The 14,533-nt window shown below is 33.7% G+C and overlaps 1 protein-coding gene across 1 annotated transcript in view; it reads left to right on the top strand.

The window, feature by feature from the left end:
• Positions 1–2,684, top strand: part of LOC130446871 (succinate dehydrogenase [ubiquinone] flavoprotein subunit, mitochondrial-like) — a 137,438-nt gene extending 134,754 nt beyond the window's left edge. The window contains exon 11 of the mRNA XM_056783377.1: positions 2,598–2,684. Coding sequence (XP_056639355.1) covers positions 2,598–2,684 — 87 coding nt within the window. The remainder of the gene's footprint in view (positions 1–2,597) is intronic.
• Positions 2,685–14,533: the final 11,849 nt, after the last annotated feature.

Below are 14,533 nucleotides of genomic sequence, written 5' to 3'. Positions count from 1 at the left end.
GCATCTCATGCACAAAATGAATCTCTGAGTCGTCAGGCTCTAGGTTACTCATATTTGGCAATCGTCCAAAACATCATTGATTCATATAGGTAACTATCATCATCACTGTTGTGATCTTTCAAAATATTACAAAATCTTGAGTAAATTTTAAGTACAAATAGGATGATTCACATTTCTAAACCCATTTAATACAAGGTTTGAAACCATTTTGGTTACTTCAAAAGTTTCAGAGATTACTACGGCAAATAGAACAGGCGAATAGAGGAATTTGAAACTGATGGAAGCTTAAAACTATCAATATTACTTACAAGGATTTTACTTTGAAGGAAGGGTTTATGGGATTGTAACATATAGTAAATGAATTCATCAGAATATCCGCTTAAGTGTCGCATTTTTTACGAGGTGTCATCAAATATTCACGTTGCGTTTAGTAGTTTTAAATATCAACTCTTATGTGTGTGTTGAGATAAACTTTGAAAAAATTTAATTAGTTCCGGCTTGTCTCTCCACTGACATAACTACTTGTCGTGAAACATGGATCCTGAATAATACATTAAGCTGTGTTTCAAATAGAGAAAAAATTCCAAACAATCTCAAAATTTGTGTAAGTAGTGTAATAACTTCCAAGACTGATCAACAGTAGTATGAGCAATTTAAAAGTGAAAATTAGTCTCTTAAGAAATTGGAACGTCCCTCAAAAATAATGAAAATATGCAAAACGGAGACAAGACCCCAATAAACTATAATATTTTATTATATATACTCGAAATGAAATATGAGTCTGTGTCGATTACCTTACAATAAAATGGGAAACTACTGCTCTTAAAAGACCTGTGAATCCAGGTCAAGCGTGGATCCAGGGGGGAGGTCATCGGGGTCATGGTCCCCTCCCTAAACCCTGGATTAAATAACTTGGTTCTTTATTTCTTATAAGAGGGCTTTAGTAGGAATATGTAAAAGTACGAATTATTTTACACCGTGGATAAAGGGAGCTAATACCCCCAAATATTTCGAATATCAAAACAATACCTAATAAAACAAAAATGTTCAGGAAATTCAAGACTAAGAAGTAGAAGAATATGACATTAACTAATTAATATGAATGTCAAAAACAACGTAATTAACTTATATTTTGTGGGCAAAAGACTTAAAATGCCATGTCTTTGAAGAGGACTCGTCCTAATACTAATGACCCCCCCTTTGTCAAGACCATGGATTTGTCCTCGATCCAAGTTGTGGTTATTGTTCTGTTCTACTTAGATTATGAGGGCATAGTGAATTAGTTCAAAAGGGATCATCTGTTGCCACGAATTTTGAATAGGGTTACTAGAAAATTAGTTGGAATAGCCGCTTTTGATTCGCCAATAAAATTATTTCTACCAAATTTAGCACTATGTGCAAGTGGACATATCTTAAAAATAAAAATTGTGCTCAACTCTGCAGAAAAATGAAAAACATTTTTATATAAAATTGTTATAAGTAGTGCGGGCATCGTGTAATAAATAGAGAACGTTCCTAAAAATTTTCATGCACGCGTTAGCGACAAGTCTCAACAAGCTTCATAAAAAGTTTCAACTTGCTGCTTCGATCCATTTTATTATAGTAGAGATCGAACCACAACTTAGTCAAGTTATTTTGAAAACTATCACAGATTTTGAACTTAGGAAGGATTAACACCAAGACAAATCAAAACCAGTTTACGGTAACTTGTATCCACGATTCAAAACAATTAAAAATTGGTTCAATTTGCTTTACTGGGGATCAGAAACAATTTTTAAAGCTTTACTATGATCCGATATAGAAAAGAGATTCCACGGAGTAGCAACGGAAAGGAATACCCATGCTAAAAAGTCACGAAAAGCACTCAAAAAGTAATGGCTAAAATATTTTCGGACCTCGAGGGTATCCTTCTGATTGACTTTGAAGTATCAAAAACATCCGCGGACAAGACATATTACTATGATTTACCAAGGCAATTGTATAAGAAAATATCTAATGAAGGCATAACAAAATTAACTGTGTCGCTTGTTTCATGTCAATGCTCCAGTTCATACTGCTTCTCTTTCCAAGGGGAATGTATCTTCACAGAAATTAAACACTCACCTCCGATTAGCCCCGATCTGGCCCCGTCAGACTATTTTTTGTCCGCAAAGCTGAAGGTCGAGTTAAGGGGTGAAATATTTAACAGCAACGATGAAATTGAACTGAAGTTATTCGAACATTTCAACTTTTACGATGCATCATATTTTTATAGTCGCATAGAAGTTTAGTCAAACATTCAGAAAAGTGTGTTTTTATTTCTTTATGACATTTCTTTCTAAGTTAGGTTGAGAACTCATGGAACGCAATACGAATGTGAAAATATATTGGGTGTACCTCTAGACATTATAACTGAAATCCATCAAATATATTGAAGTTACTAACCTTCCAGGTAACCCACGTCCAAGCAAATCAATATTTTTTCATAAATGAGGTCAACTGTTTGACACTAACTAATCCCGCTGGGAAGTACAGTAAAAATCTTGCTATAGATGTATAAAAATTTATTGTAGTATTAGTATTATTTCGTGGCTTTCATGAAACATATTTTTTTTCAGATTTGCTTCACATATCGCCCGGTAATCGATTGCACATTGGACGAAGATGAGTGTCCACCGGTCCCACCAAAACCAAGGGTGTATTAGTTAAATAATCTATATGCAACTAAATAATTATATAGGTAATTTTCGGCTAGTATCCTCAATAAATATTTTTTGTCAGAACCGTTTCTTATTTACTTGATTAGTTTTTCAATGATAGCGTATCCTTGATCTCTGATATAGGACTGTCAGCTAGCTCGACTCTAATTGCTTTGGGAACAGGAGTCGCTGAAATCTCTAATTCGAGGGTGAACATCTGGCTAACGAAATCAATGATTGCTCTATCGTATAGGGAGCTATATTTTATTTGCATGATAATACAGTTTATATGACAAACTTCGATACATAGAATTGTAGTGCAGAAAAAAATACATATTGATATCTTCTTTTCTGAATTTTCACTCAATTTTAGTATGACCACCTCAAAAAACAAATTTTAAAAATACACCATTCAATGTACAAGAACAAACATCGCGAAATTAACTAATAACACTGTTCTGCACCTTTTATTTCTTTTTTTCATTTTTGCGTCTATTGTGTTGTACTGAACTCTAATTTGTACTCGGTTTCACTCTTTCATAGAATGATAAAAATCCCAATTTATTAGTGATCTATTATTTAATTTTAATATAAACATACTCCTTATTGTATCACAATGAGATAAATACATTCAAACAATGCATTTGGTTGTCTTTTTTCGCTTATATTCGCCAAGAGCGGTTTCAAGATTAAAGGTCTAACCTTAGTCCACTAGCATATTTGGGGTCCATTTTCCACTGTAGTGTTTGTACATCTCAGCAATTTTCTAGTGAAATTTCTCTTCTTGCTTGCATAAACTACACCCAAATTGTCGGGAAATAATTCTGAACGGGAGTGGTTCAGTGACATATTCCAACCTTAGGCATTATGAGATTGCATAGATGTTTGTAATTGTTCGACATTTTGTTCCCCAGGAAGTTTCAACATACATTTTTGAAGGCATGCGAGCTCTCTTCTCCATTCTAGAAAGTGTAGTTTCCAAATTTTCGTCCTTGAAAAGTTCTTGCATTTAAGGTCCAACAAATATTTTTTCTATAAGCTTTGCTGAACTTATACACAGGAATTTTTGTTCAAAATGAAGGAATTAATTTCCTTCTGTCTCTTAGACTTTAGTGAAAAAATTATTGAGCCTCAATTTCATGTGCAGAGGAGGTAACAAATGATGGTGGTGTCTGGCGCTGTGGCTCCTGCTGTCCTGTAAGTAATGCAGCAACCTTGAGATCAGTTTAGACAGTCCCCTTATTATCCTTCGTAATTTATGCTTTGTAATAATATGTTCTATTTTTAATATCCACATGATAACTAACGGAAACTGCTGGCTGTTCCTTTTAGCTAAAAGACGAAACTACCTTTAGAGTTGTGTTTACAAAATCAATAAATAGTCGACCCTCGGTAAATGAATAGGAAAAGTCAGCTTCGTTCAGTAAACCTAGAATATCATACAATACAATAAATAATTTGCCTTTCAGGAAAATACAGTCAGTTTATATTCCTATTCTGTAATTTTACTGTTTTCGAGAATCGTCCCTGTATCGAAGAATCCTTGAGCATTCAAAAGAACTACAGTTTTTGAGAAGCAAAAAAGTTTTTGAAGAAGATATTATGATTCTGAACATTTTTCACATTCGACAAAATTTCAAGATCTAAACTCGCGCCAAGTCCAAGATCAATTTTCTTTTTTGCAGCTTCCGCGTAAGGAATAAACTGCTAAAGGTATCCACTAGAAGAAGAAATGCACCAAATCTTGGTGATGATTATTCTTTGACGGTGACTAGTGTGCAATCGTTCGAACCATGTGTCTTTTTCCGCTGAACCTTTATGGTTGAACGATTTAATTGGCGTTTTTCGGAAGCTCAGCCGTAATTTCTTTTTTGTTACTATTTCTTAAGTTATTAATTGAAGAGTTTAGATTTTCCCATTAAGCATCAAGTTACGATTTTTCAAATCATGAATGATGCATAACATCGTACATTACTTTTACAAAATTGGTCGGTAATAAATCTAGCGTTTGACTGATGTGATTCTTAAAAATATTATCAACTATATCTCATTGGTCGTCTTTCGTAGAATATGAAGCAAACCTCTATCAATAAAACCTTTAGCACCTCCAATATGCATGCTATTTAAAGGCAGCCTGCATTATGACGTAAGAATTGAAAAGCCGTTAGATAAACATAAATACATAAATACCTGACGACTTTTTATGATCTGTTTGTCTAACCAAACTTTTTTAAAATATCCATGCTTCATTCAAAGGAAACCGTAAATCCGAGTATAATCTTCGCAACAATTTCTGTCTATTAGAAATAATAATTTGTTGGGGCCTACACTCATTGTGAATATTTTCTATAGATCACACATACTCAACTTATTTTTGTTGGTAAAAATGAAAAAAATTGATACAATAATTGAAATATATTGGAATTTTTATAAATTTTAGGAATAAAAGCAAGTTTTCGATTATTCAAAATTTTATATTTAATTTTGGAACAACTAAGGCTTCACGTGACATTCTCATTCACGGATTTATGATGTTATATTGGAATCTACTTTCTCGACCATAAAATTTTGCTATTTTTTTTTCAAATATGTGAATTTATCACCCTGTGTGATTTTTATATACCCGAATTTTCGATTCCAGTTATGAAAAACCTCAAGTTTTTACTTCTAGAATTAAAAAGTGAAGAAAAGGAGTTTCGGTTCAGATATTTCATTAAAGATATTAAGTTTTATTCATGGAGAAGGATTTAATTATGAAATTTATTAAAATGTAAAATTTAAATTAACGCGAACTTTTTTAGCTTTAGCACCAAGATATGACACTTCAATTGTCCTGACTAATTAAATAATCTTTTCATCCAGTTTTATTCTTCTAATACGGATATAATTAAAAGCGTTGCTAATTGCAATCCGGAGCCGTTTTATCTGGAGAATACCGACATTAGCCTTGCGCAACAGAAAAATCTCATAGCGTTATTTCAACCCTTGTTTAATCCTTTATAAGCCAACTTAATATATGCCCGAACATATTTTCCTGTATTGGTCTGGAAGGGACTGAAATGTGGGGCTTTTTGATTCCTTTCATGTTTATTGAGGCTCACTGAACTAAATATTTTTTCTTCGATCATTGTATCGTGACAGTTACGGATGAATAAACAACATTGGCCACGATTCGGAGCTGGCTAACAGAAAACATCAGGTTAAATGTAAAATTACCTATTGATTGAAAATGTTTAAATGTGCCCAGCATGTTTTTTGATATGAATAATTAATATGGTAACAGATCAAATTGAATTTCATCGTTAAAATTTCAAACAGAGTTCCAGAAAGGGGAGAACTTATACTTTTTTTATGTAATAATTCCACTACTAACAAGTACAGCTTGACTATTTTGCAAGTGTCATAAAAATAATTGAAAAAAAGGATAAATACAGATTATATCCACTTAGATAGATATTGATATTCGGGAATAATGATTGTCCGTTGGTATGTCTGTCGACATCCCAACATCAGGACCGCCGTGAGAGGGGGCAAATTGATCTGTTGCATGAGGCCAAGGAGATCCTAACAAGAGGCCTCATTTTTAGAATACACCACTCAAAAGTTATAGTCGTGAAATAATTGAGAGACCAGAGCATATACTTCCGGCAGAGAGAGTGCGATCTACAAATCCACGTCCAGGTGCGACTGTCTTTACAGTTGTAAATATGTTTATGCGTAGTTGCTCACTATGCTTAAACCTCAGTGGCGTCATTTGATTAATGAATTCTAGTCAACCTGTTTATCATACAAACCTTCACAGTAGATATCGTCGTTCGCGCCACTGTTTGTTGTTAGTGCAAAGTGTGTGGTGGAAATAAGTTATTGCGTTTTGGTGATTTCACATTCTGATTATATTTTTACTTTTTCTATAAGTTCCGCTGCATTCTTATTGAGTGGGCTTATTCTATTTTAAAACCACTGTCTGTGAAGCCGGAATCACTCACTACTCCTAATATAAAACTAATAGAAAGAATAAGATGAAAAAGTAGGAATGAATCCAATCCTCGCCATTCAAAAAATAACATTAAATGGAAAGATCCTCATTTTTCTTTTAAAAACTCAAAAGAAATTGAGACAACAAAGCATAAAAAAGGAAGAGGAAACATGGAGAAAGACTTTGAAAGTTATTATAAATCTTAAAATATTTTTAACCAAAAAAAACTTGCCACTAAGAGGATCGAACTGGACAGTGGACTTCTTCAGGCAACCCTACTGTTAGTTGGTAGGTTTACAATGCTTATGTTGGTCAAGACGCAAAATAAAATTGACAGCAGAAAGTCAGAAAACGCCAAAATGCATTTTTGGAGTTGTATGCCAACGAAGTTTGAAATTTAACACTCGAGGAAGTCAATTGACATGTTCCACAAAGAACAGTTGGGTCTAATTATTCAATATGTTTTGTGACAAGATAAAAATTGGGAGGTTTACGAGAAATTTAGGAAATCTTTGAAAAGAAAAGTAGCTGACATAACAATCAAAAATTGAATGAATGCCAATTGGATGCAAAATTATGCAGAGGTCAAGTTTATGATAAAGCCGCAAAGGTGTTCAGAGCAGAATTATTCAAGAAAATCCATATGCGTATTCTACACCAAGCATTGCCTATACTTTAAATCTTTGTGATGTCCATGCAATGGAAACGAGTATAAATATGCAATCTTACTTTGACAATATCAAAAAACTGTATATCACGTTTTCAGCTAGCCTTTCAAGGTGAAAAATTCTTCAGGAAAAATCAAGAATATCACTTCACTCTACCTCTAAGACAATATGTAGTGAAATTGATTCATCAGCTGAAGTTCAAACGGATGTGAATAAATTGATTGTATGGATGGCTTCGTATGAATTTGTTTAGCTTTCATCACAGTATGATACAAGCTTCTGAAATGCATAGATATCAAAAACCAGATCTTACAAAGCCCTAAGCTTTGTCTTCCTGATGCAAGCGAGCACATCAAAGAGCTTATAAGTGATGTTGAAATGCTTAAAAGTTGACGAGATAAACTTGTAGAGGAATCAAACAACATGGAACTACAAATAGAGCCTCAGTTCAATATCACTAGATTCTGCAAAAATAAAAGATGAATCTAATAATGAATACTTTAAATACTTTGAAGAACGTCTAAAAGTAGAAGTTGTCTATACGATTTTTGACTTCCTTCTTATGGAATTCAATACTTCACACAAAAACCGTCAAAACAGTTAAAACTTTAAAGACTATTTCCACCAATCCTTCCTCCTGAAGTACAAGAATAGTCATAGCTAAGCTCCAAAGAAGACAAAGACGATTCTGATGCTGACAAAGAAGATGATCCCTCCACACCCACTAAAACTACTTGTACGAACCAAACTATAAAACTAACATAGATATTGCATCCATTACCCCGTCAACCTTCCGTCAGATCTTATCATGAGTATCTGATGGAAGAGATGGAATTTTTTTAAGGTCCGTAAGCAACCGAAACTTTTTCTTAGTGGACACATTTCATCTGCCCTAACCTTATTTATAAGAAAGGACCACAGTCGGCTTTCCCCCAGATATGCACAACCGACTTTCATTAGTAGCACCAGTGAGTGTAGCGTCGAGTGAACGAGCCTTTAGCAAATTATCATTAATAAAGAATCACTTACGTGCGACTACTGGTAAGAACGAATGGAATCATTTAGTGTTACTCAGCATGGGAAATGTAACAGCTGAAAAATTATCATTTGACAACATCATTCACGATTTTGTCAGAATGAAGGCTAGGAAGAAGAAGCTTTAATTCTAATTTAAAACTTTTGATGGAAAAGCTTTATGTTAATTAGTAAAGATAAGGACTCATAGAAATTTGTGATAGTATGAGGTTTGAAAATTATTTTATCTCCATGATTTTATTTGTTTACGAAGCTTTCAAAAATGTAATATTTCATTTCCAAACAAAGTATGGTTGTGTTTAAGATGAAAAATGAAACACGTAAAACTGAAACTGAAATGATCAGTTGTTTGATTGTTGATTAGCTTCGTGTTTTTTATTAATTAGTTTCAAAAAATTGTGTAAACAAAAACTATAAGTAATAGTCAATCAAAACTAATAACAAATTAAAACTGAAAATTAATAGTTCAGTGAAAAATGAACTATTGTTTCACGCTTTTTGATCGATTCAGAAATTATTCTCTATGAATGTAAATGAATGTAAAAAAAACGTGAAAATTATAAAGGACGTAGAAAAATGAAATTATCGATATTTTCCTTGGTTTATGTTTCCATGGAAACTTCCTTTTATAAATTTAGATTTTTGTTGATATTCACTGATTGCGCCCAGAGTGCGACAACTTTTTTACTTATTTAAATAAAAAATTTTGATTATGGAACAACTTTAGGATCACGGAGACGGATATCACGATTTTTTTAAAAACTGATTGTGAGAATAAATGTATGTCCTGAGCTTGGCTCTCAGAAGAAATAAGCTGAGGTTATTCAAATTTTGTGATGACACTTTTGGTCAGAAAAGCATACATGATATAAGAATTGAAATCTTGAATATTATGAGATGGAAATGTGGGGAGCATGATGATAGTGATAAGATATTCGATAGAGCCCACCTTGCAATAAATTGCATTAAAATTCAAGTACAAAACCACGTGTATTTTCATTCATAAGTTCATATACGAGGATATATTGAAAAATTCTTAGCCTACAAAACAAAATATCAATATCAAAATATTTTATTACTCTCCTCTTCTTGTTCTGTAAACCAGACCTCCACAGATTTTATTACCTCTGTACAAGTATTTTCATTTCTATTTTATTAGATAATGACTTTTCAACTGCTACCCACAAAACAGTTTTCGAAAATCGAAGACGGGTTTAAAATATCAAATTGATCTAAATAGCAAGAGATAAAAGACAGTTTAAAAACACCCAGAAGTAAGCTTCCGAAGTTGGTGAAAAAATAAAAATCAATTATAGTATAGTATAGTATAATAATTAATTACAGAAAACTAAAAACTTGTGTTCAGAATAATCAAAATAGAAAGCTGGAAATAATTTTTGGAATAAGAAGGAAAATTACTGATAAAAAAGTAATGTACTATTATAGTGGGATGCTTTGTATATTTTTAAACTGACTTCGTTTTGTAACAATAGATTTGAGTTTGATCATCAAGAATATATCAATTTCAGTAATCAGTAAATTAATACCTAGAATTATTTTCCAATTTTTAGCTTCATTATTGCTGAGAACTAGTTTTTTAGTCCCTTCACTGCGAAAAAAGTACTAAACTGCTATACTTTTTTTTAAAATAATTTAATACCAACTGGCAAATAATATTCAAAATGGAAACGCATTTGAAGAAAACGCCAAACTAAGTTTTTTGTTAAAAAGGAAAACTCTAAAAAATATAAAATATAGAAAACGTAAAATATTTACCACAAAATGAAGAAATCAGTTACAGCACATTTATTCAATTTCTTCGCTATCTTGAGTTCTACGTTCGGTGCAGATCTGAGCAATATGCTCTAGGCAAATGTAACATTACACTTTATACAAATGTTATGCGTCTTCGTTCTTGGACAAATATGACACTTTTTGGACGCCTTTTAACGGTTATCACCTACTCCAGGTCAACTCGGCATTGGGTTGTTGGTAATATTCGAAACTTTTCTACGTACGCTGAGCCAAATTTTTGGATTTAGATGACGATTAAATTGGCGTTCCTCCTTCACAATGGATAATGAGAGTTTCTTTATGAAGTAACGTAAGTAAAGCAAAAGCTGAAAGGGAAAAAGAGGGATAGGGGCCAACGGCGGTTATTTTTAGAGACATCGTATGTAGCGGACAACAATGCCGACATCCTTTTTGGTCATGTTATGAAATTATAACAGTTCGCGTTTCTACACATCACCGCTGGAGAAGTCGATCTTATTATCGTGGTGTAATGTAGAGATAACAAAAAAATTCTCATTTTTATTAGGTGTATAATCATACGATTCCTTACATGTCAGTTTTGCTGTTCATCTCCTCCATCGAACTATAGCGTCTACAAAATAAGCCATTGACACGTCAAGTGGTGTTTTTTTTTGAAGAAAATATCCAATTTCTCTGTTATTACAATCTGATTAAGATTAATGAGCAATTTTTTTTCAACCCAACTGAACCAGCGTGGAAATTCTTATATTATAAGCACTTAATTTTCAGCATACCGTAATGTGCAGTAATTTTAGTTGCATTTTTTTATCGCGCACGTGATTTTATAAAAGTAACCCAAAAAGGGGCTTCCAATTTTTTTTTTAATTCATCTACTGGGCTAATTATCAATAGACTTTGTTTGTTTAATTCTTGCTTTTCTTAGGAAGTTTTCTGGTCTGCAAAACTTCTTGCATTATTACACCGCTCTTATTTGAGGCTTAAACCGCACGTTACAAAATGTTGGGGCCGCCACTTGACAAGCTGAAATGGCTCGCATCTTATCGACCCTGTTTTTTGTAGCCATCTCTGGGACTAGTTGTTCATAGCTACCAGCGAATTTGGCTATTGTATGGTCGATAGTTTCTACATGGAGGTCCCTATGGAAATCACTGTTACGGCAGTACCGAGATGCATCAACGATGTTCCTCAATATTCTATTTTGGAAATATATCATTCAAATTTCATTTTTACCGGCACAGACCCAAATCTGTATACCGGATATCAATATCTGTTTGTAGAGGAGCAGTGTTGTGTATTATCAAGTATCACTTGCAAGTACTTTGCATTGTTATTATGAGGAATTTGAGCATTGTTTATAGTTACTAGAGGGTACTCCTGTTTTGATGTTTGTTTAATGAGAGTATGTATCTTCCTTTTTTACTCTGAAATATCTGCTCGGTATATAAGATTTCAGTAGTTCTGAAAATTGACTTGGTAGTAACATACTTCTAATTTAAGCCCATGGGCCAAACTTCATCAAAGATCTGGGCCAAGACTTAGAAAGCGGTAAAGCACAGATTGTTAGCCTACGAGGACTTTTGATTTGTGATTCTATGAACTTGGTTGAGTGTTGAATTTTTTTCTTAAATCAAATTCATGACACGGGATGATATTATTTTCATCTAGCTTAAGGAACAATTGTTTGTTACAATTTCTTAATAACTTCTTCTTCTGAGATTGTCAATCCATATTTTCTTAGGTCTTCCAAGACTTCTTTGTCCTGCTGGTGATTTGTCCCTTCATATTTTCACAATTCGTTCTTCCGTCATGCGGTCTTCATTCCATTTTATCTTTCTATCTAGCACCCAGTCATTGATGTTATCTATCCCGCATGTTCGTCTTATGTTTTCACTCCTTTCTCTATCCATTAGTGTTCTTCCCGCTATTCTTCGAACTATTTTCATTTCTGTAGTCTCCAATATCCGTTTCGTTTTAGAGGTCTCAGGTTGGGTCTCTGCTGCATAGGATAATATAGGTCTGATTGCAGTCTTGTATATGCGGGCATTTGCTTCAGTTCGAATGTATTTATTTCGCCAGATTGTGTCATTTAGGTATGCTGCTGCTCTTGAGGCTCTTTCAGCTTGGTTTCTTACTTCCGTCTCCACGTCCCCGTGTCCAGATATTTCGATTCCCAGATATTTAAATTTCATTTCCTGGTGTATTATTTTGTTATCCACCACAAGCTTACATCTGATCGGTGTCTTGGAAGTAACCATTGATTTTGTCTTTGCCGCTGATATTATCATATTGAACTTTTTTGCTGTTTTGTTAAATTGGTACAGTAGCCTTTGCAGATCGTCCTCGTTCTTCGCCAACAGTACCGCATCGTCTGCATAGCACAGGATTTTGACTTCTTTATTTCCCATTTTGTGTCCTCTTAGTTTGCGTACTTGTTTTATGATTTCATCCATAACTATGTTAAATAGGAGCGGGCTGAGAGAGTCCCCTTGCCTAATGCCCCTATTTGCAGGTATCTGTTCAGTTAGGTAATCATTTATTTTTGCTTGGATCGTATTTTTTGAGTATATATTTTCGTTTATTTTAATGATATAGCTTAGGTATGCATATCAATAACGAATTGTTGCGGTTAGTAATATGACTAAAGCTTTGTGTGGAAATTGCTTCAGGACTTCCCTAGATGAGATCAAATTCAGGAGCTTTTAAACAACTGAATTCCCCTGTTCTGGTTCCTTCCAATCTTATTCTTATTCCTTCACTTTTGGCCTGGATAGTTTTTTTAAACCACTGCACAGGAAGGGGACTCCTTAGATGTATTCCAGACGATACCCCTTGAAGAAACTGACTTCAAAAAGTCCACAAATTGATTGTACATATGATATAGTTATAAACATCTAGATCACCTGGACCAATCGCAGCTAAAGAACCGAAGGCTGAATCGTGACGAAATTCTTCAACTGTACGAGGTAGACATCGTCCAGCTTGTCTGATGTGCTTATTTATCAGTACCAGAGAAAATGATAAAATATATAGAGGACGCTTCGAATAACCCATCCGAAAATCTTAGTAAATGTCCTGTCTGCTGCTCTTCAAAATGATGCAGCCACGAGGACGAAGACAAACTGGACCAGATCGTCAAATAAAAGGTATGGTTCACAAGAAGTCAAAAAAAAATAAATGTTGACAATGTGGCAAAACAGGGCATGTACTCAGTACATATAAGCAACAAACAACAGAGTCCAGTGACAGGAAAACTAGAACGGGTCGCCTCCAAAGGGGCAGCACTGCTCAGATTCGTGGTCTTGCCTTCCTGTTCATCGAAAATTCGACTCTTTCTCTAGACCACTATGCCCAGTAACTTTTTCCTAGTATATGGTAAATATATGGTGATATTTCATTGTTTGTAGTGTAACATTGCTGAAAATATTTCTTACATGTTCGTTGTTTTGTGATCAAAGACAAATTGACGGGTTATTCTGATGTTGACTGAACAGAATGAAATAAATTATTTGAAAAATTTTCAATTTCTGATTCTGATTTCTTGAGTTTGTTATAATTTTTATTTATATCCAAACTGTCTGATAACCTATCAATCAATTCTAGTGATTTATGCTTGACTACATAGCGTTGTGTGATACACGATCGAATTTTTTCAACGTTATCATTTTTGTGCAATTTATTCAATATTTTTGTCGTTAATTGAAAAGAATCATTTCTTTGAAATTCGGTCAATCATTTGCCAAATAATATACGAATCATACAAATATCACATTATTTGACTGTGAACTCTTTCTCTGCTAAATAAATATTTTACTTGTTCAATGATTCGAATGTTATGCATTATTTTTTATTTTTAGATTAGTTGATTTGCCAAGGACAACATCACCAAAATCTATTTCAGTACCTTTAGAGCTGAATGGGTCACTCATTACCTGTTGGTTGCTTTTAATATGATATTCCTTGCAACTATTCTTGGTGTTAATTACAAAACTGCAACATCATCAGAGACCATCAACACAGTTTTAGAAAACTTAGATCAGGGAGATCTTCTGTGCCTATGCACTGAAGCAATAGAGCAATATGAGCAATCAATTGCCTTGAACATATCGAAGGCTTTTGACAGGGTTGAGAATTGAGATCGCCCAAAACGCCCAGAACGTAAATTTATATTTGTATATGTATAAAAAAAGTTTATTATACTCATTCAACGAAAGTATAGGGTCGTTGATAGGAGCTTTGAAGAAAAACATGAGAAGATAACACCAGAACTTAGGTCTACAGTTTTAATAAGGTGGAAAACCGCTTTAAGGAATATTCATGAACGCAATGCAGTATAATGATTGAAAGTGAGTTATTAAAAATGGTGCATAGAATAACGAACGTAGATTCTCTAAGAGACCAAT

This window comes from Diorhabda sublineata, chromosome 7 (assembly GCF_026230105.1).
Source record: "Diorhabda sublineata isolate icDioSubl1.1 chromosome 7, icDioSubl1.1, whole genome shotgun sequence".
In the NCBI taxonomy this organism is placed as follows: domain Eukaryota; kingdom Metazoa; phylum Arthropoda; class Insecta; order Coleoptera; family Chrysomelidae; genus Diorhabda; species Diorhabda sublineata.
This window is presented reverse-complemented; position numbering and strand designations above follow the sequence as displayed.